General features: G+C 36.1%; 1 protein-coding gene across 6 annotated transcripts in view; it reads right to left on the bottom strand.

Annotated features, from left to right (window-relative positions):
- SLC25A16 (solute carrier family 25 member 16) overlaps positions 1-27,018 on the bottom strand; it is a 53,842-nt gene that overhangs the window by 3,009 nt on the left and 23,815 nt on the right. For 4 of the 6 annotated variants that reach the window (XM_073240942.1, XM_073240944.1, XM_073240946.1 and 1 more), the window contains 3 exons: positions 6,735-6,856; positions 6,418-6,484; positions 2,345-2,507 (listed from right to left, as the gene is read on the bottom strand). In XM_073240942.1, the coding sequence (XP_073097043.1) occupies positions 2,345-2,507; positions 6,418-6,484; positions 6,735-6,856 (352 nt within the window). Of the gene's footprint in view, positions 1-2,344; positions 2,508-6,417; positions 6,485-6,734; positions 6,857-19,788; positions 19,866-27,018 lie in introns of those variants that run through there. The other 2 variants (XM_073240947.1, XM_073240943.1) reach the window with 2 other exon arrangements.

Below are 27,018 nucleotides of genomic sequence, written 5' to 3'. Positions count from 1 at the left end.
AATGTCTCCAGAAATAAATATGTCTACTGGAGGCAAAATCACCCCCAGTTGAGAATCACTACCTTATGACTATTCATCAAGTTCCCCTGTATATAGTAGACCAACAAAATTTCCCCGAAGGCTAAAATTAACAATACAGAGAATTGCATGTAGAGACCAGAGAAAGTTCTACATTTAAAAAATTGCCTGAAACAAAATATACAAAAGTAATCTCTTTAGAGGATCTGAACAGACACTTCCTCGAAGAAGATATTCAGATGGCCAACAAGCACATGAAAAGATGCTCCACATCGCTAGCCATCAGAGAAATGCAAACTAAAGCCACAATGAGATATCACCTCACACCAGTAAGGATCGCCACCATCCAAAAGACAAACAACAACAAATGTTGGCAAGGTTGTGGAGAAACGGGAACCCTCCTACACTGATGGTGGGAATGTAAATTAGTTCAAACATTGTGAAAAGCAGTATGGAGGTTCCTCAAAAAGCTCAAAATAGAAATACCATTTGACCCAGGAATCCCACTTCTAGGAATTTACCCTAAGAATGCAGCAGCCCAATTTGAAGAAGACATATGCACCCCTATGTTTATCGCAGCACTATTTACAATAGCCAAGAATTGGAAGCAAACTAAGTGTCCATCAGTAGATGAATGGATAAAGAAGATGTGGTACATATACACATGGAATATTATTCAGCCATAAGAAGAAAACAAATCCTACCATTTGCAACAACATGGATGGAGCCAGAGGGTATTATGCTCTGTGAAATAAGCCAGGCAGAGAAAGACAAGTACCAAATGACTTCACTCATCTGTGGAGTATAAGAACAGAGCAAAAACTGAAGGAACAAAACAGCAGCTGAATCACAGAACCCAAGAATGGACTAACAGTTACCAAAGGGGAAGGGACTGGGGAGGATGGGTGGGTAGGGATGGATAAGGGGGGGAGGGCGGTGGGAAAGAAAGGAGGTAGTATGATTAGTATGTATAATGTTGGAGGGGGCATGGGGAGGGCTGTGCAACACAGAGAAGACAAGTAGTGATTCTACAGCATCTTAATACACTGATGGACAGTGACTCTAATGGGGTTGTGGGGGGGACCTGGTGAAGGGGGAGCCTAGTAAACATAATGTTCCTCGTGTAATTGTAGATTAATGATACGAAAAAAAACCCCAAAAAACAAGGGGGTAGAACAATTCGAAGGAGGGGTAAAAGAACTGAGAAGAAGCCAGTGGATCTGTTAAGAGTCAATGCGTCTAGAATATAGTTTAAGGAAAGAAGTGGGAAAGAAAAAACAGATTTTAAGGCTCTAACTTGGAAATGAGTAATAAAATAAAGGAGCAGTAAAACCAAGAAGAGAATCAAAATAACTAGAAGTGATCATGTCTCTGCAAATGAACAAGGTTCCGCAGCCAGGTTTCTAAACGTAAATGACACACCTTTTCTTCTTTACCTTCAACCTAGTATGATCTGCTCCCCCATACAAACACACTAAATATGCTTTCACAAAGGTATTCCTTAATTGTAAAACCCAATGAACACCTTACTTTTCCAAACTTATCTTACTTTGACTTTTCTTTTCCTATTAGACACTCTTTTCTGAGTCTCTGTGACATGACTACTTCCTGCTGTCTTCCTTTTTTTCAGGATACTCTTCAGTAACAGAAAGCTTTTCTTCCTGTTCCTATGAAGTTCCTGCTTCTTAGTATTTCTAGCCTCTTTATCTCTATTCAGTCACTCTTGAAGCCACTTTTCCAATTACAATATAGTAATACAAGTATCTATGTTCCCACTACAACATATATTACTATATAACTCCACTGTATTGTTGCTGACTTAATTAGAATATAGGCTTCTTAAGGTAATAGCTCTGTTTTTCCTTTAGTGAGTATCCCAATGCCTAGTACACTACATGACACAAAGGAGGCCTTCAAGATTTAGTGCAAGAGAAGTTGTGCTTCCTTACATGCATGAGCATGCACACACACATGCACACATACATACACAAAGACACAAGTAAATGGCTCAAACTGCAGAAACTTCAGATAGGGTAATTAATGAAAAATATGGATGAAGACTATACTCAGTGTTTTTAGCTTTCTTTCTTTTAAATGAACCTGTAGGAAACTAGTGGGTTCAAATTTAGTTGTCAATTTGGCACATAGTTATTTATGATATGCTTAAAAGTGCAGCACATCTGGAAAAAATTTATTAAATTAATACTTATATTTTGCAAGAGATCCTATGTTTTAATAATCTATTAGAAAAAATAAAATAATTAAACAATGCTGAAAGTCAGGATTGGGTAACTGCGATTTGAATTAAGTTGATAAAGAAACTTACGATATTGTCTGTGCTATTGCTCCAGCGACACCACCACAAAGTAAGTTTATGTGGGTTTTCAAAACTAAGACATTAGGATTGTCTGATGAAGGTCTTCCAAGAAGGGTAGGAGCATAGGAAAGCCCAACACTCTTTAAGGTGCCAAAAGTAAAAAATGAAACACCTGAAAAACAAAACGTGAATTCACCACAGTGCTTCACAGAACATGAGCTGCAAAAAGACACTATTCTGACATAATAACCAATTAACTCAAGGAACTATACATTTCCTGATTTTTGATGTTTGGCTTAATCTAAGATAAAAAAATTTAATTACTGTTTAGTTTGGCTTAATCTAAGGTAAAAAGATTTAATTACTGTTTATAAATAACCTAAACACAACAAAATTACCATCTATAAAAAATTATAGTACTAGTTTTCACACACTTATAGTTTACTTCACTGAATAAAGGCAGAAGTTGAACATAATGCCACCTTATATTGTAATAGAATTAAGAGTGTTTCAAGGTTTCACATGAATAAAAATTAAATGAATTAAAATTAAATTCATGATTAATAATTACAAGTAAATATGACAACTTGTATTTATAATAACAATGACGGTGATATGTAAGATAGATGCAAAAAGTTCAAAAGTGACAAAGCATTCTTATTTTAACTAAGTTTTTAATTTTGTCTTTAAGGAAGAGTTGTAACCATAGAAACGTTATTAGCTCACAAGACATATGGCTCTAATGAATATTGAATTAAGTTATTGATAATATGTACCTGGTGCTTGCTGAACATTCACATGATTTTATAATAGACACATTAGAGTCATACATTAAAAAAATCAAGAATAGAAGTCAAGCATTCCTATCAACTAAGCATTACTTAAGTACCTTGCTACTAAATTTTAAAAACATATTTAAAATATTTCATGCTTAAGAACAAATAAGTACTAACTAAAATTCAGCCTAGGATAATACCTCAATATATGCATTTATTCTTTATACAAAACTTTTATAATCTTATAGTATTTTGAAATGATGATATATAATTTTAGAATATTCATACACTTTAATATTTGGTAAATCTAAGGACCTAATCTAAAAAACAGAAAAAGCTCACAAGGAAATTCATAGTAAATTAAACATAAATTTTAAAAAATTAGAAATGCCTAAATGATATGGAATGGTATTTACTGAAATATGACAAATTAATAAAAATGATGTTTGTGGATGATATTCAAAAATGTGAAAAGTATTCAGGAAATGGGAAAAACTATGAAATAAAATTATACAATTGTATAACCATGTAAAAATAAATTTTAAGAACTGAAAACCAAACACAAAATTAAGAAAACTAGAAAGAGAAGAAAATACAGCCAAAAAATTAAAGAGTTCTGCTTTCAGCATAATGACAATATAGGTATTCTGTGGGACTTTGATACTGTAAACCAACTGTATCTATTGCTGGGCTTGCGAAAAGGATGAGAAGAGTTCCCAGCACCAGCACCTCCCAAAAATATAAGCTGGGGCCCACTTGGAAGTTGTGGGCCCATGAGTGAAGTAGAATAATTCTACATACTGATGCCATTAGCAGTAAAGCCATAAAGATGGATCCTGCCATTGGGACTACAGATGATGGAATCACTGGGTCAGAAACTCAGAGATTAAGATCAAGAAATGAACTCATAATTAAAGGCCAAAGAGCACAGGAGGAGGAAAATAAATGTATATATTTGTAAAACAGTAAGGATTCAAAAAAATAGGCAAGCAAGGATAAAAATAACTAAAAAGAAAAGTTACAAGTAGAAACCAAATAGCAAGGTATAGAAACAAGTCCAATATATCAATCAACACAATAAATTAGTAAGTGGACTAATTAGCAATTAAAACATTGTACAGACTTGATTTTTTAAAATATCCAGCAAGATGATGATTACAGAAGAAATACTTAAAACATAAAGACATGAAAAGGTAGAAAATAAAAGGATGAAAAAAGATATACAAAGCAAATATTAATTTGGATTTCTCCAAAAAATAATTATGAGATAGGAAGGGGCAGGATTTGAACAGTACAATATACTAGATGACATTAAGACTTTTTAAAAGTTTTATGATGGTATGTGATTTATGCTTTAAAAAAAAGCACAGAGAGCTGAATACTGAAATATTGTGCATGAAATAAAGTGGATTTTTTTTTAAAACAATTTGGGATCAGGATAGAGGGAATAATTAGGTGAGACAAAACTAATGAGTTGGCCACTGTTGAAGCTAGGTAATGGGAAAAAGTGGTTTAGGTACACTATTGTCTACTTTTGAATGTGTCTGAAAATTTCCAAATTTTAAATAAAAACAAATAAATAAAATAACTAATGGGATAGAGCTAAAGCATTATTAGGAAAAAAATGCTTACATTTGGGGGGAAAAAATCCAAAGATTGAAAATTAATGAGGAAAGAATCCAACTGAAGAATAGATTTAGGAATGGAGATAATTAAGATACAAACAAAAATCAATGTAATGGAAAATAAAGGTAAACCAGAGAAGAGGAAGAAAGCCAAAATTGTTTCTTTGCAAAATCTGGTAACTGATAAAACAGACAAAAATGAAAAAGAGGGCATGCCAGAGAGGGAAGATGTAAAAAAACATGAAGAAATAAGGAAAGTCTTTCACCAAAAAAGTTGAAAACGAACCCAAAACAGTCAAGTTCACTATGTAAAGAAAGGTATGAATTACTAAAAATGGCTCACATGGACATAGAAAACCTACCACTTAAGAAATTAAACCAGTATTTAAAAATCCTCCCACAATGAAAACTTGCAAGAAACAGATAATTCTTATCTTATATAGATTCTTCCTGAGGATGGAAAATAAATACTCTTCAGCTCATTCTGTGACATCTATATAACTTTGATACCCAAACCACAAAAAGATATTAGAAGAAAAGAAAATTAAAGCTAATCTTGCTTATGAATACAGGTGTAAAAGTTCTAACAATTATCAAATTGAATCCAACAGGATATAGAAGTATCACTATGTCATAACCAATTTGGGGTGACAGTAAAACATTTATTAATATCAGTCATTATGTTAACAGATTAAAAGAGAAAACTATATAACTCCACTGTGATTTGAATTAAATTGATGAAGAAACTTACGATATTGTCTGTGTTATTGCTCCAGTGACACCACCACAAAGTAAGTTTATGTGGGCTTTCAAAACTAAGACATTATCATCTCAGTAAATGCAGAAGAGGGTATCTGATAAAATTCTACACCAATTCAGATAAAAATTCTTACCAAAACTTCTTCAACCTGATAAATGACATATACTATAGTAAACACTATGATAGATGAAGAAATATTAGAAACAGTCCCTTTAAAATCATTGATGAGCCAAAATGCCCAGTAACATCACTTCTCTTCACTACTGCACTGCATTGTAAGTCCTTAGCTATTACAGTAAGATAAGAAAAACATAGATGAATAAGGACATAAGGATGAGAATGGAAGTTAAGAAAAATGATATTATTTGCACAGGATGTCATGGCCCACACAGGAAACCCAAAGCATCTACAAGTAACATGGTGGCCAGCTATTAAACGGACAAGTAGGATAATGACTAGCTATAAGATCACATAAAAAAATTAAATTAAGCAATAAGCTAAATGCAATTTTCTAATGGACACAAGAGCTTATAAGGTACCTATGAATATATCTAGCAAAAATGTCCAAGAAATGTATGAAATTTCATTCAAAATCCCAACAAGGATTTTTGTGCAACATCAAAAACTGATTCAAAATAGCAAAATGTCTATAGTCCTTACATTGCTGAAAAAAAGAAGCATAAGGTAAAAGGACTTGTCCTACTAAATACAAGGACTTATTATAAAATTGTACCCTATTGTTTTAAGAAGCAGCACTGCAGATCACTGGGAAAAGGAAGGACGATATAATAAATGGTCAGATGGTTATTCATACAGAGGAAAAAGTAATTCCAGATGGATTAGGGCTTAAATATAAAATGCTAAACTTTAAAAATAATTTCTAGAAGAAAATAAAAAACTTTCTGCCAAATTTGAAAATACCTGCATATGGAGCCATTCCTAATATAGTAGGCATCAGGCCTCTGTAAAATCCAAGGAAACCGCCTTCCTTTTGAGTGAAGACAAATTAGAAGTGAGATTACATTGTGCTCATTATGATAAAACATCAAAAAATAAGAGCATATATTACAATGGAAAATTTATTCTGGGACACACCCTGAAACAAAGATGTGTTTTCATTACAATTACTATTAATGTTAATAATTATAAATAAAAGAATAATTATTTAGATAGCATTCAAAATATTTTCCTAAATATAAAAAGACACATTATAGACAAGAAAAGTAAATGTGAAATACCTTTGCATAAATTGTTCTGAATGCATGAATAATTCCTGTATAAGTGTGTTCTCCTTTCACCTGGAATGCTAGGCGTACTCTAACCATGTCAAGAGGGTAAGTACAGACAACTGCTGTCATACCTGAAAAGAAAGTAGAAACTAAAATATAAAAGGAATTTACATAAAGATATATATATATATATATATATATTTCCTATCATTAGTAGCAATCTCAAATTGTAGCAATGGTGAAAATTCAACGAAATCAGAGTGCTATTACTGATATAATTTTATCATTATAATCATTAGCTGAAAAACAAACTTGTGAGTAAAAGGTCAGTTTGAAATCTTTTCAAGTTCTTCCTACTGTGAGGTTATATTGTTAGCAGCAAAATAGTAAAGTGTAAGTGGATCATGAGTATTTTTTTTCTATTCCTTGTGTATTCCTAGTTAAGACACTGAAAGGAAAAACTATCTCCATAGCAGTAAGCAAGATATTTGACTTATTATTTGTTTTCTCTAATCCTAAAATGGAGAGATGCTTTACCTCTCTATAGAATTCTTATAAAAAATAAAATAGGGGGGGCAGAGCGAGGATGGCGGCGTGAGTAGAGCAGTGGAACTCTCCTCCCAAAACCACACAGAATTATGAAAATATAATAACGACAACTCTTCCTAAAATAGAGACCAGAGGACACAGGACAACATCCAGACCACATCCACACCTGCGAGAACCAGTGCCTCGCGAAGGGGGTAAGATACAAGCCCCAGCCAGTGGGACCCAAGCGCCCCTCCCCCTGGCTCCCAGTGGGTGGAAAGAAACCGGAGCAATTTTTTTTCTTTTTTGGCGAGTGTTTTTTGGAAGCCTTAAAGGGACAGGGACCCCAATACCAGGGAAACAGGGCAGTAAGACCGGTGAGCGGGCGCCTGAGACCGGCGCCTGAGGACAAAGAAAATTGTGCGTTTTTCCCTTTTTTTTTTGGTGAGTGCTTTTTGGAAGCCTTAAAGGGACAGGGACCCCAATACTAGGGAAACAGGGCAGCAAGACCGGTGAGCGGGGGCCTGAGACCGGCGCCTGAGGAAAAAGAAAATTGCACGCTTTTCCCTTTTTTATTGGCGAGTGCTTTTTGGAAGCCTTAAAGGGACAGGGACCCCGATACTAGGGAAACAGGGCAGCAAGACCGGTGAGCGGATGCCTGAGACCGGCGCCTGCGGACAAAGAAAATCACACGTTTTTTCCTTTTTTTTTTTTTTCCTCTTTCATTGTTGCTGTTGTTGTTTTGGTTTGGAGAGTGCTTTTTGGAAGTCTTAAAGGGGCAGGACAGGACACTTAGCCCAGAGGCAAGGAATCTGGGGATCTCGGGGCACACTAACCCCCTGGGCAACAGGGAGCACAGAGGCCCATTACGGAGATAAATAGCCTCTGGGCTGCTCCCCCTCCAACGGGCTCCACCATTTTGGAGGAGAAGCCCCAGCCAGGCCACGACCACAGCAACAGCAGAGATAAACTCCATAGCAAAGGGCAGGTAGCAGAAGCCCTGTCTGCGCACAGCTGACAAGCATAAGCCACTAGAGGTCGCTATTCTCCCAGAAGAGGAAGGCCACAAACCAACAAGAAGGAAAGCTCTTCCAGCGGTCACTCGTACCAGCTCTGCAAACTATCTCTATCACCATGAAAAGGCAAAACTACAGGCAGACAAAGATCACAGAGACAACACCTGAGAAGGAGACAGACCTAACCAGTCCTCCTGAAAAAGAATTCAAAATAAAAATCATGAACATGCTGACAGAGATGCAGAGAAAAATGCAAGAGCAATGGAATGAGATGCAGAGAAAAATGCAAGAGCAATGGGATGAAGTCTGGAGGGAGATCACAGATGTCAGGAAGGGATCACAGAAGTGAAACAATCCCTGGAAGGATTTATAAGCAGAATGGATAAGATGCAAGAGGCCATTGAAGGAATAGAAACCAGACAACAGGAACGTATAGAAGCTGACATAGAGAGAGATAAAAGGATCTCCAGGAATGAAACAACACTAAGAGAACTATGTGACCAATCCAAAAGGAATAATATTCATATTATAGGGGTACCAGAAGAAGAAGAAAGAAGAAAAGGGACAGAAAGTCCCTTTGAAGAAATAATTGCTAAAAACTTCCCCAAACTGGGGGAGGAAATAATCGAACAGACCACAGAAATACACAAAACCCCCAACAGAAAGAATCCAAGGAGGACAACACCAAGACACATAGTAATTAAAATGGTAAGGAACAAGGATAAGGAAAGAGTTTTAAAGGCAGATAGAGAGAAAAAGGTCACCTATAAAGGAAAACCCATCAGGCTAACATCAGACTTCTCGACAGAAACCCTACAGGCCAGAAGAGAATGGCATGATATATTTAGTGCAATGAAACAGAAGGGCCTTGAACCAAGGATACTGTATCCAGCACAACTATCATTTAAATATGATGGTGGGATTAAACAATTCCCAGACATGCAAAAGCTGAGGGAATTTGCTTCCCACAAACCACCTCTACAGGGTATCTTACAGGGACTGCTCTAGATGGGAGCACTCCTAAAAAGAGCACAGAACAAAACATACAACATATGAAGAATGGAGGAGGAAGAATAAGAAGGGAGAGAAGAAAAGAATCTCCAGACAGTGTACATAACAGCTCAATAAGCGAGCTAAGTTAGGCAGAAAGATACTAAAGAAGCTAACCTTGAACCTTTGGTAACCACGAATCTAAAGCCTGCAATGGCAATAAGTACATATCTCTCAATAGTCACCCTAAATGTAAATGGACTGAATGCACCAATCAAAAGACACAGAGTAATAGAATGGATAAAAAAGCGAGACCCATCTATATGCTGCTTACAAGAAACTCACCTCAAACCCAAAGACAAGCACAGACTACAAGTCAAAGTATGGAAAAACATATTTCAGGCAAACAACAGGGAGAAGAAAGCAGGGGTTGCAGTACTAATATCAGACAAAATAGACTTCAAAACAAAGAAAGTAACAAGAGATAAAGAAGGACACTACATAATGATAAAGGGCTCAGTCCAACAAGAGGATATAACCATTCTAAATATATATGCACCCAACACAAGAGCACCAGCATTTGTGAAACAAATACTAACAGAACTAAAGAGGGAAATAGACTGCAACGCATTCATCTTAGGAGACTTCAACACACCACTCACCCCAAAGGATAGATCCACCGGGCAGAAAATAAGTAAGGACACACAGGCACTGAACAACACACTAGAACAGATGGACCTAATAGACATCTATAGAGCTCTACATCCAAAAGCAACAGGATATACATTCTTCTCAAGTGCACATGGAACATTCTCCAGAATAGACCACATACTAGCTCACAAAAAGAGCCTCAGTAAATTCCAAAATATTGAAATTCTACCAACCAATTTTTCATACCACAAAGGTATAAAACTAGAAATAAATTCTACAAAGAAAACAAAAAGGCTCACAAACACATGGAGGCTTAACAACATGCTTCTAAATAATCAATGGATCAATGAACAAATCAAAATAGAGATGAAGGAATATATAGAAACAAATGACAACAACAACACAAAGCCCCAACTTCTGTGGGATGCAGCGAAAGCAGTCTTAAGAGGAAAGTATATAGCGATCCAGGCACACCTGAAGAAGGAAGAACAATCCCAAATGAATAGTCTAACATCACAACTATAGAAACTGGAAAAAGAAGAACAAATGAGGCCTAAAGTCAGCAGAAGGAGGGACATAATAAAGATCAGAGAAGAAATAAACAAAATTGAGAAGAATAAAACAATAGCAAAAATCAACGGAACCAAGAGCTGGTTCTTTGAGAAAATAAACAAAATAGATAAGCCTCTAGCCAAACTTATTAAGAGAAAAAGAGAATCAACACAAATCAACATAATCAGAAATGAGAATGCAAATATCACAACAGACTCCACAGAAATACAAAGAATTATTAAAGACTACTATGAAAACCTATATGCCAACAAGCTGGAAAACCTAGAAGAAATGGACAACTTCTTAGAAAAATACAACCTCCCAAGACTGACTAAGGAAGAAACACAAAAGTTAAACAAACCAATTACGAGCAAAGAAATTGAAACGGTAATCAAAAAACTACCCAAGAACAAAACCCCGGGGCCGGACGGATTTACCTCGGAACTTTATCAGACACACAGAGAAGACATAATACCCATTATCCTTAAAGTGTTCCAAAAAATAGAAGAGGAGGGAATACTCCCAAACTTATTCTATGAAGCCAACATCACCCTAATACCAAAACCAGGCAAAGACCCCACCAAAAAAGAAAATTACAGACCAATATCCCTGATGAATGTAGATGCAAAAATACTCAATAAAATATTAGCAAACAGAATTCAACAGTATATCAAAAGGATCATACACCATGACCAAGTGGGATTCATCCCAGAGATGCAAGGATGGTACAACATTCGAAAATCCATCAACATCATCCACCACATCAACAAAAAGAAAGACAAAAACCACATGATCATCTCCATAGATGCTGAAAAAGCATTTGACAAAATTCAACATCCATTCATGATAAAAACTCTCAGCAAAATGGGAATAGAGGGCAAGTACCTCAACATAATAAAGGCCATATATGATAAACCCACAGCCAGCATTATACTGAACAGGGAGAAGCTGAAAGCATTTCCTCTAAGATCGGGAACAAGACAGGGATGCCCACTCTCCCCATTGTTATTTAACATAGTACTGGAGGTCCTATCCACGGCAATCAGACAAAACAAAGAAATACAAGGAATCCAGATTGGTAAAGAAGAAGTTAAACTGTCACTATTTGCAGATGATATGATACTGTACATAAAAAACCCTAAAGACTCCACTCCAAAACTACTAGGACTGATATCGGAATACAGCAAAGTTGCAGGATACAAAATCAACACACAGAAATCTGCAGCTTTCCTATACACTAACAATGAACCAATAGAAAGAGAAACCAGGAAAACAATTCCATTCACAATTGCATCAAAAAGAATGAAATACCTAGGAATAAACCTAACCAACGAAGTGAAAGACTTATACTCTGAAAACTACAAGTCACTCTTAAGAGAAATTAAAGGGGACATTTACAAATGGAAACTCATCCCATGTTCATGGCTAGGAAGAATTAATATCGTCAAAATGGGTATCCTGCCTAAAGCAATATACAGATTCGATGCAATCCCTATCAAATTACCAGCAACATTCTTCAATGAATTGGAACAAATAATTCAAAAATTCATATGGAAACACCAAAGACCCTGAATAGCCAAAGCAATCCTGAGAAAGAAGAATAAAGTAGGGGGGATCTCACTCCCCAACTTCAAGCTCTACTACAAAGCCATAGTAATCAAGACAATTTGGTACTGGCACAAGAACAGAGCCACAGACCAGTGGAACAGATTAGAGACTCCAGAAATTAACCCAAACATATATGGTCAATTAATATTTGATAAAGGAGCCATGGACATAAAATGGCAAAATGACACTCTCTTCAACAGATGGTGCTGGCAAAACTGGACAGCTACATGTAGGAGAATGAAACTGGACCATTGTCTAACCCCATATACAAAGGTAAACTCAAAATGGATCAAAGACCTGAATGTAAGTCATGAAACCATTAAACTCTTGGAAAAAAACATAGGCAAAAACCTCTTAGACGTAAACATGAGTGACCTCTTCTTGAACATATCTCCCCGGGCAAGGAAAACAACACCAAAAATGAGCAAGTGGGACTACATTAAGCTGAAAAGCTTCTGTACAGCGAAAGACACCATCAATAGAACAAAAAGGAAACCTACAGTATGGGAGAATATATTTGAAAATGACAGATCCGATAAAGGCTTGACGTCCAGAATATATAAAGAGCTCACACGCCTCAACAAACAAAAAACAAATAACCCAATTAAAAAATGGGCAGAGGAACTGAACAGTTCTCTAAAAAAGAAATACAGATGGCCAACAGACACATGAAAAGATGCTCCACATCGCTAATTATCAGAGAAATGCAAATTAAAACTACAATGAGGTATCACCTCACACCAGTAAGGATAGCTGCCATCCAAAAGACGAACAACAAATGTTGGTGAGGCTGTGGAGAAAGGGGAACCCTCCTACACTGCTGGTGAGAATGTAAATTAGTTCAACCATTGTGGAAAGCAGTATGGAGGTTCATCAAAATGCTCAAAACAGACCTACCATTTGACCCAGGAATTCCACTCCTAGGAATTTACCCTAAGAACGCAGCAATCAAGTTTGAGAAAGACAGATGCACCCCTACGTTTATCGCAGCACTATTTACAATAGCCAAGAATTGGAAGCAACCTAAATGCCCATCGGTAGATGAGTGGATAAAGAAGATGTGGTACATATACACAATGGAATACTACTCAGCCATAAGAGGAAAAATCCTACCATTTGCAGCAACATGGATGGAGCTGGAGAGTATTATGCTCAGTGAAATAAGCCAAGCGGAGAAAGAGAAATACCAAATGATTTCACTCATCTGAGGAGTATAAGAACGAAGGAAAAACTGAAGGAACAAAACAGCAGTGGAATTACAGAACCCAAAAATGGACTAACAGGTACCAAAGAGAAAGGAACTGGGGAGGATGGGTGGGCAGGGGGGAGATAAGGGGGTGAAGAAGGGAAGTATTAAGATTAGCATGCATGGGGGGGAGGGAGAAAGGGGAGGGAGGGCTCTACAACACAGAGAGTACAAGTAGTGATTCTACATTTTGCTATGCTGATGGACAGTGACCGTAAGGTGGTTTTTAGGGGGACCTGATATAGGGGAGAGCATAGTAAACATAGTATTCTTCATGTAAGTGTAGATGAAAGATTAAAAAAAAAAAGGAAGAAAGAAAAGGGGGATTACTCCTTGATAGGATAAATCAATTGGTAAATCAAAGATTAATGCATGCTTTAAATTTCCTTAATTTTGATCACTTAAAGGGTGTCAGATGATCAGCTATGGAGGTACTCTTTTCTGATATTATTCCTTTCTCTTAATAAAAATAAATAAATAAATAAAAAGCAGTTCCTGTGTGCTGACCTCCAATGAGTTCTACACAGTGGTATAGAGGGCATGTCAAAGTGTGGGCAAAGGGTCTGTTTGTTTCTATGCAGAAGATCAAGGCCTAGCTTGGATACCCAGAAAATGAACTAAGATACGATGTGAGGAGGAGCTTCCGGCATCAGCACTCTCTGGAGGACTCGTGCCAGGGGATGATCATCAAAAAGCCTCCACAGGGATCCGGGCGATGCTGCGGTTGTGGCTGCGTCCACCCCACCGTTTCCTGGGCTTGCCATTGGAATGAGGAGGGAGATGTCTAGGCTGGCATGTTCATACAGTGAGACAATGAATTTGACCGGATCTGTACTGTTGTATCTCAATCAGGAGTTAGGAGGGGTGCAAGTTGTAGCGCTTCAAAATTCTATGACTATAGACTATCTACGGTTAAAAGAACATATGGGATGTGAACAGATCCCAGAAATGGGCTGCTTTAATTTGTCTGATCTCTCTCAGACTGTTCAAGTACAGTTGGACAATATTCATCATATCATAGACTAATTTTCACAAATGCCTAGGGTGCCTAACTGGTTTTCTTGGCTTCACTGGAGACGGCTGGTAATTATAGATTTGCTTTGTTTATGTCACCGTATTCCTATTATGTTAATATGTGTGCACAAGTTAGTTAGTAGTTTAAAACCTATACATACTTAAGGTACTCTACAAGAAGATATGTCAAAGAAATAATCAATCCTCCCATGTTTTCTTCCATATGCTACCTCTATAGCTTTTCTTCTTCCTTCCTAATTACAACTCTTAAATAGAATTTGTGCCTCATATCGAATTTACCGAGTATCATAATTCCTCCAGGTGGTAAAGATACCTCGAGACAAGTGCTGGGCATAGAAGCCACAGGGCATAAATCTGCAAAGAAGTAAAAAGCTAACCTTTTCAAACAATATGGCTTCTCTCTCACTTACCAACTTTACGTTTCCCTGTATGGCCCCGGAAGATGACTGGTTAGCCAGAGACGGGTAAGATTCCTCAAGGGAGGAACAACCTAAGACAGGCACAGTCGCAGGGGGGCCATCAGGTGAGAAATTGGGGAACAACAGTGGTGAAGCTTAGAACCTCACCCCCCCCTGTGTTGAGAGAAAGCTTCTGCATCCATGGATGTTTTATTGCCCTTGTCTGGCTCGGATTAGCACATAGTCTACAGGCACACACCTGATCATCTACAATTGCTCTCTTACAACACTAAACTATGTTTTCTACCTTTACCTTGCATCTACCTACCACTTCAGCAGTTTATTAAAAATAAAAATAATAATAATAATAAAGGGAGAAATGTGGGATCCATGTATAAATCAAGTATAAAAATCAAACGAATATTCATATTTGACCTGATTGTTTATAGTTCATAATGCGTGATCAGAACCGAAAGTTTCTGTGATGAATGCCCTTGTACTGTTCACCATGTAAGAACTTATTCAATATGTAAGAATTCGTTCACTATGTAAGAACTTGTTCGTTATGCTTCAGAAGATTGGAGACTGACAAGAACTAGGCTTGAGATGAATTAATGATTGTGCATTGAGCATTAACCCCCCTATACAGAATTTTATTTTTGTTAACAACCATTTGATCAATAAATATGAGAGATGCCCTCTGAAAAAATAAATAAATAAATAAATAAAATAAAATAGAACTTCATTTTTTATAAGAAAACTTCAAATCATTATTATTTTCTTTTTTAGAATTTAGGTTAATTTGTCATGAATAAACATAATAAAAATATAAATGTTCAAGTTCATAGAAACAATACATTTCAGAGATGAAATCTTCTGATAAGCAAATTTAGTACTAAGTTCTAGATTTTTATCAATATGATTTCAGATTTCAAACTGAGTTGTTTTTTAATTAAAAAAATCTATTTTTTGTAAAGTATCAAAGAAATTTTCAGTGTAGAAAAATTAGAAAATACAGTCTAAAAAATTAAATACACATACTCACCCTCTAGTAAGAACTACTTAAATAATTCAAATGTTTTGATGTGCACATTTACATACATGCACATATTTATAACTTGTAATAACATAATTCTATTTTGTAATCTATTTTTCTACTTTATATTGTGAACGTCTTTCCATGTGAGAAAAATATTACCTGGAAATACCATCATTTATTAAAACAATCCTATTGGACATTTAGATTGTGCCCATAATGTGCTATATGACATTGTAATTGCAAACAATGCTTTAGAATTGTTTCTGTGAATGTCCTTAGAATTCAGTATGTTTGTGTATCATTCCCATTATGGATAAATTCCAAAAATAGAATTCTTAGGTCAAAGGGTAAAACTTTTAATAGAAATTGTCCACCAGAAAGATTGTGCAAATTTATGTCATTAAATTATAAAAGAAGTCCTATTTCTTTGACTTTTCATAAGTATTACATGATTATTAGACAGTCAGAATATTCAATTATCAGATAATTCTCCCAACATTTGATGGTCAAAAAGCATTCTCTTGTGTTCTTTTGGCTTCTCATATGAGTTTCTTTTGCTTTCTTTTTTATTTAGCAAATACATAATTTCACATCCATTTTTGTCAGCCCAAACCTAACCCTATACTAACTTCCAGAGCTTCCATTAGTCCCCCCCAAAAAATATAAATCAATTTGCCATTCCTTATAAATGAATTGGAGAAGTATGTTCTTTACATTATTATCTAGGTATCTTTCATGGCATCTCTACCTGGGTAATTATAACATTATCTTAAATAACAACTAACAGTTCATATACAGGTAATATTTTAATGTAAACACATGCAGGACCACATGGTGCAACGATACAGCATCTGACTCCAAACACAAGCAACCCTTAGTTCTCTCAAGAATGATAAAAACTCACTTCCTTTAGAAAATGAGAGGGAAGTCAGTTTGAATATGTTAAGTAAGGCAATCTAATATTAATACAAGCAATGCTTTGGTTCAAAATTAGCCTAATGATGGTCAGAACAGGTTAGACTCATGGAAGAAAGGCTGATTTATGATCAGCATATCTACGGTTTAGCTGTAAGTGGTATTTTAAACTTTCCTTTTTTAGCCTGCCCACAGAAATTAAGACTGTGTACTACATGCCAACTGCACCATACCAGATACTTTACAAATACGACCTCTAATCTTCACATGCCAAACACCACCAACAATCCTACAAGGTGGACATCATTATTCCTGTTTTACAAATAAGAAAACTGAGACTCCAAGTAGTTAAGTTGACCATACTTATATAGTTTCTGTATCACAGAGTAGGATTTAGTGCTACGTTTTCTGATTCATACCGCAACGTATGCTGCTTTCCCTATTATTCCCAAATGTTAAACATTTGCTTAGTACTTTCTAAACTTAAATTTTTAGTTCAGCAATTCCATTAGCGTCCCCAGATCAGCCAGTTTGATTGTGAGCTCCTTATTTGAACTATTTGTTTTTAAACCATTTATTTTTGAACTATTTAATGTTTTTTGTTTTCTACTTACTGGAATTCAAACCAGCCATGTCTGGCATTCAAGGCAGTGACTTTTCCAAATGGCCTCTTATAAACTGAACTTAAACTGATATAGTACAAATGTGGTGTTCCTGAGGTTTGGCAATAACCTTAAAGTCACAGGAAATACCTTATTATCCAGATATTTATGAAACTATGTATCTTTGCAGGTTGGCTTAATTTTTTGCAGCTTGTGCTTAAGAGTTTGCAAGGAAAATTTTTTTTTAAAAATTAGGAGAGATTATCTATACATTAGCTCCACCCTTAATGGAATGATTAATATTAAAAAGTTTAATAAATATCAAAGAGAGTCAAAAGGCTAACCATTTTAAGGCTTGTTCATGCTGACACAATTTGATTAAACATCAGGTTTTGCTAGGATTTTCCCAACTATCCATTTTATTTCTACAACTTCCGTAAATTTTTACAACTCCTGTTTTTTTTTTTTCTCTTCCCTCATCTGGGTCACTTTGATCTTGCCTCTCCAATTTGCTCTCTCTGGTTCCATTTATTCCTCCTCTCCTTCTCACATGTTCCAAGTCTTCTAATTGTCTTCTTAAGGGCTTCAAGAGGCTTAATATGAAATAATTGAATTAACAAAGTGGTCAAACTGACAAATTGGTAGAAAATGACTATACCCAGAAATCTGTAAAGGCAAAGGACACATTAGCTTAAAAGTTGCAAGACCATGAGTGAGGCGAACAATTGGCATAACCTAATTATACATCAGAGAATTATAAAAAATAACATAACTGATTAGTAGAATGCTGAACTCATGATCGAGTTTTGCAGCTTTACAGCCAATTTATTTCCCCATGGTTTTACATGGTATATTTCTTTTAAATTTGAACAATCAAATCTTCCTAAAGAAAAACAACTGGGCCCCAAATGAAGTAAGTAATTTGTGCTAAGCCCATGTCACCACACCAAGGCTTAATACGTAACCTAATTGCAGTGTCAACCTTCACCAGAAATCTGGTCTTAACCAGGTCAGTCTGGAATTTTCTGGTCAGTACCAATGAGGTGATCTGCACATAGACCCATTCCATCCCCAAAAGGAAGATGAGGTAATGAGGTAACCCGCTCTTTCCTTATCCCTTCTCCACTCTGCTAAAAAGCTTGCCATTTCCCACAGTTCCTCGGAGTCCTTCCTCTTGCTGGGCCAGGTGCTGCCAGATTCACGAATCACTAAATAAAACCAATTTGATCTTTCAATGTACTCAGTTGAATTTTGTTACTTAACACAAGAATGTAAAAATTACAGAATTCTTGTTGTCATTGCTCAATATTCCTAAAAGCAATTTAATAACTTAAATATAATTTTAAACCTTGGAAAGTAGGGAGAGGATTCTTAATAATTTTGCAGTCTGATAAATCTTAAAAACCACTTAATGATTTTAAATGCTTATCATTGGAATGAGAGGAAAGTAAGGAATATTTTTCTGATAATCGTATTTTACCTTTCACTCTAGGTATAAAATTATGAAGCCCTCTACAGGGCTGGATTTAGGCTATATATTAAGCTCTAAGTACAAAAAAGATGATGTCTTGCATTGTTCAAACTAAAAACAATACTACACTGTGAAGTAAGCTTGAGGATATCCAACTAAGTTCTGATATTCTTCACAATAACTCTATCAATATTTTTTTAAGATACCAAATGTCCCTGCTTTGCTGGGGACCTAAGCATGTGTGTAGTCTACCTGTCTGTAATCCAGCACTAGCATTACTTTCTCGGTTTGGTAACTTTTCTCATTTCAGCGAATTTATTTTTTAAACTATTTATTTTTGACTTGTGGTCAAAACTGGTCAAGTGGTCAAAAGAGACTAAGTGTATGGAGTCTACAGTGAGTCTAATTGAGCTCAAATTAGACTCTTACCACTAACTAGCTGTGTGACCTTGAGCAAGTTAGTTAACCTAGGTTTCAATTTCATTACCTATAAAATGGACATCATAATAGTTACCTAAAATAAGGTTTTATGAAGATTAAGGGAGTTAATATATGTAAATGCTTAGAATAATCACTGATACATAGTAAATATTATATCTGAATGCTAGCTATTATTATTCTCCCACTCTATTTTCAAGCTGTTCATTTTTAACTCTTTCGAGAACTAAATTATCTGTCACCTATTTTTACCAAAACCCTTCCATTCCCTATCTCCCTTTTCCTGCAAATCAATGCTCAAGAATTCAAATAAAAAAGAAGCATAGTCAAAGGATTATTAGAGAGGAATATGTTACAAAGTAGGAACACAGCTTAACTGCTAGTAATGAGACTAACATATATATCTGTCATCCAGAAGGTGACTGGGATTTTCAATTCATAAAGATAATGACTCCCATTTTGACCCTTTTTCCACACTTAAACATTTCCTCCTTACTATTCTAACCAGCACTGCTTTACAAAAAGGGCAAAAAAGCCCTGCATGCGCAAATAAGGGAAATCAGAAACTACTTACCTCAAATAGTGGTGGTGATAGTTTTCCTGTTTCCCCATTTTACAACTACAATCCAATATAAAGAGCAGAATATCTTCACCTACCAGGAAGCAACAAGACTCAATCAAGCTGAGATGTGCTTGCAATTTTGTGTATGTGCAAACTTCTCTTTTCGTCCCTTCATTCCAGAAACTGAGGACTTAATGATGAATCCAAACTGAGACCATTTTTTCCCTATCTTTTCACCTGATTATTGTCTATCTAGTTTAGAATCCCAGGAATTGTGGTAACCCAAGAACATACTTTAATCAGCAATTAAATTTTACTGATTTGGAAAGATTAGAAGAGCTTGATATTACCTTCACTGTATGTTTAACTTAAAAAGAAAAAAAAAATCCTCTGGTTGCATGTATTTTTCTAACCACAATACAAAAGACAGATAATCCTTGGTCATTAAAACTTTGGAGATGATATTCTGAAAATACGGCAAATATGAATTTTTTTATTCTGCTAAAGCAAGAAGCATAAAAGACTTCTTAACAAAGGAACTAACACAACAAGGAGGAGGCAGTAAAGGGAAGAGAGGAATGGATATTAGAAACTGGATAATACAGTGATAGATTAAGAGAAGCATATCTGAATCACAATACAGGTAAGTCACAGGGAAGGCAGTACAGTGCAGAGAAAACAAGTAATGACTCTACAGAATCTTACTACACTGATAGTGGCTGCAATGGGTGGGGTATGGACTTGATAATATTGATGAATGTTGAAACCACAATATTCATGTAAAACCGTCATAAGATTGTGTATCAATGATACTTTAATTTAAAAAAATAGAGAGAAGCATATCCGGACCCCATCAATTAATCTACTTCCTCCCCAACTTCTAAGAGTATGGAAGTAGATTTTAGTTTGCACAGATGGCTTCCCTCCCAGCTCACCACCCTCTTTCTCCATCTAAGGCTACTACAGTGGGAACAGTATCCAGAATTCAAGTATATACCCAAAGAGATTAAAGTTCAACAACAAAAAATGGATAATTCTAAATAAATACATTAGACAAAAGAAAGGCTCCATGCATCATAACTACAAAAGCTAAGCCACAAATTTAAGGAAATTTGTCTAGAATAGGCATCCAAGGGAGTTCAATTCTACTACATCCTGTCCTTTGGAAACATCACTACTTCAAACCTGATGATTAAATATCACTTGTAAACTACTAAAATACATCTGTCTATATCATGATAACTGAAACTAGGCTCTTAGAGAAGATTCTATGGAGAGATAATTCAAATATGACATTTGGGAGCCACATTTGCAATCCCTATTACCCAAAAGAATAACTGTGTGTGAGTATGTATGCCTTTCGCTCAGTAGTCTCATGTGGAAATCAGAGGTCTCATGCTGCATGATGTAAGTCAAAGAGCCAAAGGGCTAGAGAGCAGAGGTCTGAACATCATGCCCACCCCACCACACATAAATCAGGACTACAATCTATTAACTAAAGAAAGTAAGTTCTAAATCCAAGAATTGGACTACCAACTCAGAAGAGCAATATCTCCAAATATATTGGAAATTTGGTGTTTCTGAATTCTGGATTGGGGCTCAGGTATCAAGTAGAGGTATCTGAGAAAGGTGCCTCCAAGCATCCTTGAGATTCTCAAAAGAACATGCATCCTGTTCTAATAACTACTGGGCAGTCATTCTCACTGCTCACGTTCAGCCCTCTGCCCTGATTCCTTGCTATGCATGCTATACTGGTTGTACAGTATTTTGAGTATTACCTCTCTTTAAACTAAAATTTTCCCTGTGTTAGACAAAAGGAGGAATAAGGAATTTAGGTGGCTGGCTCAAGAGCATGTAACAAATCACTGTCATGAGAAGTTCGATAACATTCTCTCATATTTATGGAGGTGCTCAGATCTTTCAGAATGTTTTCACAGCAAGTACCTCGGCCTTTCAGAGCAACCCAGAGAGAGAGGGAGTTGAGCAACAAAAAACAGTTTAACAAATGAGAAGTGAATCAGGGAAGGCTTGAATGATCTGCCCATGGTCAAAGAGAGACATGTAAAGGAGGCTAGTGAGTATCCCAGGAAGTGTACAGTCCATTCAACCTCTAGCCTTGAGCCAAAACACCAAACTGGAGTACACCAGGAAAAGGGCAGCAAGCAGAATTCAGCTTATCACTTCTAGTTTCTAACAAATATCTTCTTTTTCCTCTTTTCTGTATGCTGTCACTCTTAGTTCCATAAGAATTGGCAGAGCCAGACTGATTACAAACAATTAAAATATACAAAAGGCAAGAAGACCTTCCTTAAATATATTTAGCTATACAAACCTTGATCCTCAGTCTCTAGCTTCTCCTTTTTCTAGCTGGCTGAAATTCAACATGTACTGGATTGTAGTTGTAGGATGAGGGAAAAGGTTGAAGCCCAAAAAAGCTTTAAAATAAGCTCTGTTGAAATGACTGTGCAATACCATTTTTTATTTTGACAAACATAAAATTTCCAAACTTACATTGAAAGGCCACCAAGGTACAGGAGCAAAGATACTAAATAAAAAATAAAATTAAACAGCATGTTCATTTCAACTACTTAAAATCATAGAAACAAGATCTAAATTATAATTCCTTAAACATGGTAATAAAAATAGAAATATTGATAATGGAAGCACTACTCTTACCCATAATTGTTAACACTTAAAAAAATTTTTTTCTTAAAAAATTAAAATTTATAATTGAAGTTCCTCTTGTTTATTATTGTTTTCTAACATCTACTAAAATATTGATGTTAACATTCTTTTATTTCAGAAAAATGAAATTAAAAACACCATTTGAATGAACATGCTATTCAATAATCTAGTGCCAAGAAAAGGAAGTAATACAAATTCTTCAGGATTTAACTCATATTCATAATCCTACTTAATCTCTCCTACAACCTTCAAAGAAAGAATTTTGATCAGTCACTTGTAAAGTTAAGTATAAGAGATAAAATTAAAAACAAAATCATAAATTTTAAGAGTTAGAATTTTTATCAAATTTCTCCTGTAAAACAAAAATACCCACAGTATTTTTTTGTGGACTATATATTCACTGACTGAAGATTACATGTCAATTGCTCAGGTCTATGTACAGTACATAGCAAGCGATTGATACATGTTAGCTACTGTTACTCACTAGCACTGTCATGTCAGTGTAAAATACTGAAATATTTCTATGCCAGTTGGCAAACAGCTGTTTCTCCAACTTCCTAAGATCTCCCCCACCATGGCTCTGGTGGCCCTCCCACCACCACTATCACGACGACCACCACGTACTATTTCATGATCCAGTCACTAATAAGTTAATTAGAAGCTTTCAGAACCTATCCTATTTGTTAGTACCTCTATAGTTGGGTTGTTAAATATTTTGAATATTATTCCTGGTTAGTTTTACTACTTATTGAACGTAGGTCAGCCAGGTAGAAGTCAAGAAGAGCTAAATAAACCTTGGATAAGGCAAAACTATAGATAAGGACTATAAATCTAGATAGACAGGTAAGGCTGAAGAGTCATTGGTTTCAGAGTCTGAGGTAGATCTGGAAAATCCCCAACATCTGTCATACAAGACCAAGCCTGTCATCTCAACAACCAGAAGATCACTGACTATGGCCATAGTGTCTCCAACATCTCTCCAAGGTTTCTGTTGCTTTTTGAGCACTACCTGCTTAACATCTGTTCCCATTTTTCTCCCCACACCACAGATGTTACACCACAAATGTAGACCTCAAAGGCTTTAGAACTATTAGAATGCTAAACTGTGCATACTGAATAGCAGAGGCCCATCCGCTCAGAAAGGCCAAGTAATCCAGATGCTCTGGTCATCCATATGTCAGTAACAACCAAAGGATATTACAGAATCTTGGTTACAGAAACCTGACATCACTACGGCGTATGTAAGAATATAACTAAAGTAACAACCGAAAAAAAAATCAGCTGAAATCCTGCAACCACTGTGCAAACCCTGACAATTGAGATTTTGATATATTACCTTCTATTTTTGCTTATTCCCATTAGCAAAAATGAAAACTGTTAACATATTGGTTTATAACTTGCAAATCTTTTTCTCTATAAATATTTATATATTTACTCTTTTTTTCAATTTTTAATTTTTTGGGATAATTAATCTACTGTTACATGAGGAACATAATGCTTACTAGACTCCTCCCATCACCGAGTCCCCCGCACAAACCCCATTGCAGTCACTGTCCATCGGCGCAGCAAGATGCTGTAGAATCAGCACTTGTCTTTACTGTGCTGCACAGCCCTCCCCGTGCCCCCCCCACATTATACATGGTATACATGCTATTCGTAATGCCCCCTTTCTTCCCCCCTGCTTGTCCCTCCCTTCTGAGCCATCCTCCCCAGCCCCCCTTCCTTTGGCAACTGGTAGTCCATTCTTGGGTTCTGTGTTTCTGCTGTTGTTTTGCTCCTTCAGTTTTTTCTTTGTTCTTATACTACACATATGAGTGAAATCATTTGGTATTTGTCTTTCTCTGCCTGGCTTATTTTACTGAGCATAATACCCTCTAGCTCCATACATATCGTTGCAAACAGTAGGATTTGTTTTCTTCTTATGGCTGAATACTATTCCATTGTGTATATGTACCACATCTTCTTTATCCATTCATCTATTGATGGGCACTTAAGTTGCTTCCATTTCTTGGCTACTGTGAATAGTGCTGCAATAAACATAGGGGTGCATCTATCTTTTTCAAATTGGGCTGCTGCCTTCTTAGGGTAAATTCCTAGAAGTGGATTCCTGGGTAAAACGGTATTTCTATTTTGAGCTTTTTGAGGAACCTCGATACTGCTTTCCACAGTGGCTGAACAAGTTTACATTCCCACGAGCAGTGTAGGAGGGTTCCCATTTCTCCACAACCTCGCCAACATTTGTTGTTGTTTGTCTTTTGGATGCCGGCCATCCTAACTGGTGTGAGGTGATATCTTATTGTGCTTTTAATTTGCATTTCTCTGATGACTAGTGATGTGGAGCATCTTTTCATGTGTCTGAACTTCTTCTTTGGACAACTGTCTGTTCAGCTCCTCTGCCCATTTTTTAATTGGATTATTTGCTTTTTTGTTTGTTGAGGTATGTGAGCTCTTTATATATTTTGGATGTCAACCCTTTATCGGATCTGTCATTTATGAATATATTCTCCCATACTGTAGGACACCTTTTTGTTCTATAGATGGTGTCCTTTGCTGTACAGAAGCTTTTCAGCTTGATACAGTCCCACTTGTTCATTTTTGCTTTTGTTTCCCTCACCCAGGGAGATATGTTCATGAAGAAGTCACTCATGTTTATGTGCAAAAGATTTTTGCCTGTTTTTTTCCAAGAGTTTTATGGTTTCATGACTTGCATTCAGGTCTTTGATCCATTTCGAATTTACTTTTGTGTATGGGGTTAGACAATGATCCAGTTTCATTCTCTGACATGTAGCTGTCCAGTTTTGCCAACACCAACTGTTGAAGAGGCTGTCATTTCCCCATCGTATGTCCATGGTTCCTTTACCGTAAATTAATTGACGTATGTTTCGGTTAATCTCTGGAGTCTCTATTCTGTTCCACTGGTCTGTGGCTCTGTTCTTGTGCCAGTACCAAATTGTCTTGATTACTGTGACTTTGTAGTAGAGCTTGAAGTTGGGAAACGAGATCCCCCCAACTTTATTCCTCCTTCTCAGGATTGCTTTGGCTATTCGGGGTCTTTGGTGGTTCCATATGAATTTTAGAACTATTTGTTCCAGTTCATTGAAGAATGCTGTTGGTAATTTGATAGGGATTGCATTGAATCTGTGGATTGTTTTGGGCAGGATGGCCATTTTGACGATATTAATTCTTCCTAGCCAAGAGCATGGGATGAGCTTCCATTTGTTAGTGTCCTCTTTAATTTCTCTTAAGAGTGTCTTGTAGTTTTCAGGGTATAGGTCTTTCACTTCCTTGGTTAGGTTTATTCCTAGGTATTTTATTCTTTTTGATGCAATTGTGAATGGAACTGTTTTCCTGATTTCTCTTTCTGTTAATTCATAGTTAGTGTATAGGAAAGCCATAGATTTCTGTGTATTAATTTTGTATCCTGCAACTTTGCTGAATTCAGGTATTAGTTCCAGTAGTTTTAGAGTGGAGTCTTTAGGGTTTTTTAAGTATAATATCAATTAATCTGCAAACAGTGACAGTTTGACTACTTCCTTATCAATCTGGATACTTTGTATTTCTTTGTTTTGTCTGACTGCTGTGGCTAGGACCTCCAGTACTGTTGAATAACAGTGGGGTGAGTGGGCATCCCTGTCTTGTTCCCGATCTTAGAGGAAAAGCTTTCAGCTTCTCACTGTTCAGTATGATGTTGGCTCTGGGTTTATCATATATGGCCTTTATTATATTGAGGTACTTGCCCTCTATACCCATTTTGTTGAGGGTTTTTATCATGAATGGAAGTTGAATTTTGTCAAATGCTTTTTCAGTGTCTATGGAGACGATCATGTGATTTTGTCCTTCTTTTTGTTTATGTGGTGGATGATGTTGATGGATTTTTGAATGTTGTAACCATCCTTGCATCCCTGAGATGAATCCCACTTGATCATGATGTATGATCCTCTTAATGTAGTTTTGAATTCTGTTTGCTAATATTTTGTTGAGTATTTTGCATCTATGTACATCAGGGATATTGGTCTGTAATTTTCTTTTTTGGTGGGGTCTTTGCCTGGTTTTGGCATTAGAGTGATGCTGGCTTCCTAGAATGAGTTTGGAAGTATTCCCTCCTCTTCTATTTTTTGGAAAACTTTAAGGAGAATGGGTATTATGTCTTCTCTATGTCTGATAAAATTCAGAGATGAAACCATCTGGCCCAGGGGTTTTTTTGGTGGGTAGTTTTTGATTACCGCTTCAATTTCTTTGCTGGTAATTGGTCTGTTTAGATTTTCTGTTTCTTCCTTGGTCATTCTTGGAAGGTTGTATTTTTCTAGGATGTTGTCCATTTCTTCTAGGTTTTGCAGCTTGTTAGCATATAGATTTTCATAGTACTCTCTAATAATTTTTTGTATTTCTATGGGTTCGTCGTGATTTTTCCTTTCTGATTTCTGATTCTGTTGATATGTGTAGATTCTCTTTTTCTCTTAATAAGTCTGGCTAGGGATTTATCTATTTTATTTTCTCAAAGAACCAGCTCTTGGTTTCATTGATTTTTTTCTATTATTTTATTGTTCTCAATTTTAT

The sequence above is a fragment of the Manis javanica genome, chromosome 7 (assembly GCF_040802235.1).
Source record: "Manis javanica isolate MJ-LG chromosome 7, MJ_LKY, whole genome shotgun sequence".
Lineage (NCBI taxonomy): Eukaryota > Metazoa > Chordata > Mammalia > Pholidota > Manidae > Manis > Manis javanica.
This window is presented reverse-complemented; position numbering and strand designations above follow the sequence as displayed.